The 4,931-nt window shown below is 31.2% G+C and overlaps 1 protein-coding gene across 1 annotated transcript; it reads right to left on the reverse strand.

Moving 5' to 3' along the window:
* Positions 1 to 268: 268 nt before the first annotated feature.
* Positions 269 to 3,770, reverse strand: LOC131033666 (clavaminate synthase-like protein At3g21360). The gene is made up of 3 exons (XM_057964933.2): positions 3,282 to 3,770; positions 1,909 to 2,162; positions 269 to 838 (listed from the first exon to the last, which is right to left on the reverse strand). The coding sequence occupies exons 1-3, from the start codon at positions 3,666 to 3,668 to the stop codon at positions 484 to 486; spliced, it is 996 nt and encodes a 331-aa protein (XP_057820916.2). The 5' UTR covers positions 3,669 to 3,770; the 3' UTR covers positions 269 to 483.
* Between the last annotated feature and the right edge of the window lie 1,161 nt (positions 3,771 to 4,931).

Below are 4,931 nucleotides of genomic sequence, written 5' to 3' on the forward strand. Positions count from 1 at the left end.
CAAATTAAATCTTGTTGATATTTTTTCTAAATATTGTAATTTAAAAATTCATTATGTACAAATGAATCCAAACAAAATAAAAATCAATATTATACTATCATATTAATATTAAGAACTACTTTTAGAACCCAAATCTTAAAAGAGTAGATTTAAAAATATTTGGAAGCCAAAAATGAATTAAAAATATGTTTTAAATTTTACATAATTCGTTAATCAAACAGTATACTTACAACACTTTAGAAGTTTAAAAAAATAATTACACATTAAGAGAATAAAATTTTTCTTATCTAGTATAAACTTTAAAAACTAGTTAGCTTTGTCACTCTATGACAATGATTTCTTTTCTACATGGAATTCACTCTTTTCTTAGCATTACTATCAATATTTCTTGCATGGAGCTCTACACATTCATATTGAGCTCAAATTTATCTAAGAAATAGTTATCTATAGATATCGATTTAAGATTGTCAAATAATTTATGAACTATTTGCACACAGAAACTAGGACCTTTCTAGGAGGTTTAGATGGCCTCCTTCCATGTTGAACAGCAAGGTTGTTCAACAACAACACGTCCCCATCTTTCAACTTCAAGTTCACACATTGCTCATCCATGATGCTCTTGAATGCTTCCACAACTTCAATAGGAATAGTAGACTCATCTCCCAACATAAGCAATTGGTTCTTGCTTCCTTGACCATACCCTGCTATGGTGGTGAACCACACCTCCTTTCCTTTCTCCTTTTCTAACATTCTAATGATTTCCAAAGGTCCAAGTTTAAAACCTGCGGTCCCGTCATCATGACATTCAAAATGCATGCAACCTAGTATGTCTGCAGCTCTGTTAGCAATGCAAAACTAGATTAAGATCAACTAGAATGGCCATTATTTTAATTAAATCATAATATGGATGAAAAATGAAGAATAAAAATATTTTTAGATGTAGATTAACTTGGATGAATCTTTTTGCTAAAATATAAGAAATTTGCTTATTGCACATCCTAGTTTTAACCTCCCAAAAAAACCTACAATGTATGATCCATACATTTATACATATAATCTATATTACGAGAACTTTTAAAAATATATATATTTGAAAGAAATAGTAAATAAATTATGTACAAAATATGTTTATTTTATCTTGTCTAAGAAAAATGTTACAAATTTATTATTAATTGATACACACACACACACATACATATATACATGCATACACACACGCACATGAAAGTATGTATCTCTATCTGTGTGTGTGATTTCATAACATTACTTCTATTTTTTATTTTGAATTAAACATATTTAAAAAAAAATTCTTAAATCAAGATATTTAAAAAAATAGAAAATGAAAATTCCGTGCTTAGAAAATAAAAATTGAAGGGAAGAGAAGATGAAAAAACATCAAACTAAAAAATAAAAATGACCTTATATTGACATATTTGATAATCATAATCATAAAGTCATTTAGTTTCCACAGTCCACTATGATAAGTAATAAATTTTTGGATTGAATTATGTGCAATTTTTTTTTTCATCGACGTTGTGGATCATACTCCATGATCCATCATCAGGATGAAATGTATAGAGAGCAAGGAAAGAGAATACCAGAAGTCAAACCTCTGCCTTTATCTATTTAATCTTCTTTGTCTATCGCTATTTTCTTCACTCTGCTCTCGACATATTATATGTGATAATGGATCATTCAGCATGATTAGAATTATTAATGAAATTCTTTTTGCACACAATTTAATCCAAAAATCTACTACAAATCATAATCTATACAATATAATTATTAAATTCATTACATAAATTCTACGTAAAATTTTATAATTTTAATAATAAATTTAGAACGTTCATTCTGAAAATTTAACAAATAAATTTCCAAAAAAGCTTGCTGTAATTGAAGAGACATTACCTTTTCTTTGCTTCTTCTGGATCAGAAGTGTTAAGCATAGTTTTCCATGACTTGGAGATGAGGGAATTTGGAACATCTTGGCTTGGAGTTGTTATCTTGAAGAGCAATCCAAATTCCCTAGCTTTTTTTACAAACTCTGGTACAGTTTTTTCCATAAGTGGAGGAATGAGATGGCTTGGAGCTATAGCACTTTCACCACCTTCTGGAGGTGCAGTCTCACAGAAGAAAAACAGCTTAGAGGGCCAGTCTTTCATCTGCATGAACATCATCACAATCTTCTGGGTCACAGTTTTTCTTTTTAAAAATCCAATAAAAAGTGATTACAGTAATCTCCACCATTGTTTCATCTGCATAAACATGATCAGTCTTTTTGACATTGTTTTCTCTTAAAAATTATTTATATATATATATATATATATATACAGAGGTTTCTTTCTTTACCAATCAAGTAATGCATCTTCTACAATTTATCATTAAAAAGACAATTCAAAGAAAGAGAGTTTAAGGAGAAAAGTTGTTTAGAAGATAATATGGGTAAAGGTTAATGTTATCAAATATCTACAATCTATGCTGTTATCTTAGATGTTTTTGGATTTGATTGTGTATTGTTTTTTTATCATCAATTTTTAGAATCACATTGTGTGATTTCACATCTGCTGCAATTTTCCTTCATTTTGATGATAGATGACAGAATGTGATCCGAAACATTGATGATAAAAAGCGATATACAATCAAATCCAGAAACATCTAAGATAATGGCTAAAAATTTTAGCCCACACATTAATTAGTGTATGCCACTGTGTCACCCATCAATATTTAGATAAAAACTTTGGGGTGGCTCTTTGTGGCCTCTATGGATTACGTATAGATCCAAATGATCTCCTACAATTTATCATTAAGAAGACAACCCATAGAAAGAGAGTTCAAGGAGAAACGTTGCTTAGAAGATAATATGGCTAAATCTATGTTGTTATCTTAGATGTTTCTGGATTTGATTATGTACTGCTTTTTTATCAAATTCTTTTCAGATCACTCTGTGATTTCACATCTCCTGTAACCCTCTTTCATTCTGGTGGTGGATCACAATTGTGATCTGAAACATTGATGATAAGAAACGATATACAATCAAATCCAGAAACATCTAAGATAATAGCTAAAGCTTATAACCCACTCTTTGTGACACATTAAATAGTATACCCCACTATGTTACCCATCAATATTTAGATAGAAACTTTGGGGTGACTCTTTGTGACCTCCATGGATTACATATAGATCCAAATATCTTTCTAACCCATTTCTTTTTAACAAGGATTGCCCAAGCTTTACTTCTCTTAGACAATTGTTCTTAACCCAAATGATCAAAACATACTTACCATAGACATCTCATGGTGGAAATCAATCTGATGATGCAAGGGAGCCTCATTGGCAGTGAAAACTCTATCAACAATTTTTGTTCTTGGGGAAAACCCAAGATACTGCTGTTCTTCCCATCCAAAAGCTTCAACAACCACTTTGAAATCTTCAGCAGACCTCACAGGAAATCCTCTAAAGAGCAGAGTATTGCTTTTCACCACTTCATCTTCCAACCATGCCTTGTTGCTTCTTATCTTTTGTACCAAGGCCTGAACATCTTCCCTCTCAACATCATTTGCAGGCAAGAAAACTTTGGGAAACAATTTACCATCAACCACCTTCTGCTCTGCTAATCTTCCTTCCACAAAATCACCTACACCACCATTAAATCCATCTAAACTCCCCATTGTCTTAACTTTTCCTTAGTAAGTTCATACTAATCCCCTTCTGACATGCAACAAAAGTCTGCTACAACTTCTGGCCTTTAACAATTCAGCTGATTTGTGATTAATATGAAAAGGCATCTCCCACCTACTACTTTCCTTGATGACCCATAATCTGGGAATGGTAGGTAAATCAGTGTACAAATGTATCACTGTCAATTAAAGGTGTGATAACCCATTTTCATATAAAAAAGTGAAGCTAATTTGTCGCTTTAGAGGGCTTTGAGGTGCTCAGATCTCCATCAAAGAAAAGAGACGTGCAACATAAGCAACTTAAAATAAAAGTTCACTGAATTTTTGTGTGGGCAAATAAGCAAGATGACCTTATCTTATTTCCTTTTTTAAAAATTTATACTAGCACTTGCACCAAAAGGAGGTGCAATAGTTAGTCGATAGTAAAATATATTTTCAATAATGTAAAAGCTTTTATTTATTAAATTTGTTTGGATCTGAAATTTAAAATGTAAAAGGTTTTATTTATTAAATTGATTTGCATCACTGTGAAATGGTTGAGGCGAACATTGAAAAGTACAAATGTTCCAACCGCAAATTCAAATTACTCCAGGTAACCAATCATTTGTGTTTTTCATTTAAATAGGAGAAAATCTTCTCCAGATGCAATCTTGTAGAGAATTTTTTCTTTTATCTTTACAAATATTTTGATGAAATATCTAAAATTCTGCATGATAAAGAAAGCGAAATTCCCACAAAACACAACACGCATATATGTAAATTTTAGTAATATGAACACTTTTGATTGCTGATAAAATGGGAGCTTTGGAATAGTACATACATCCATCAAAGCATATGCTGAAATTTATAGAACTTCCAAATGAGGAGTTGAGTGTAGTTGATGATGGCCATTACTGACTTTTTGTAAATGAGTATTACTTGGAAAACGAAGATTTGAAGTGTGTATCAATGATGGTCATTGGTTCCAGACATCATCGATTGAGTCTATTCTAGAATTTTGATTGTGCTTTTGTTATGTTTTCAATTGATATGTTTGTTTTGGTTCTATTCTGTAGGCTGACATGGTTTTATACTTTGGCACCATATTTATTGAAATTCCTTCTGTATGATTGAAGATGTGATTGCTTGGACCACGTGCATTGTAGGTCATTGGAATCTATTTTGTTTGAGTATAAACCATATCTGAAATTCTTCTTTGGGGTTCATTTATGATTCATGTGCAAGAATCTCACACAATGATTTTTACTATAAGAG

The sequence above is a fragment of the Cryptomeria japonica genome, chromosome 5 (assembly GCF_030272615.1).
Source record: "Cryptomeria japonica chromosome 5, Sugi_1.0, whole genome shotgun sequence".
Classification (NCBI taxonomy): domain Eukaryota; kingdom Viridiplantae; phylum Streptophyta; class Pinopsida; order Cupressales; family Cupressaceae; genus Cryptomeria; species Cryptomeria japonica.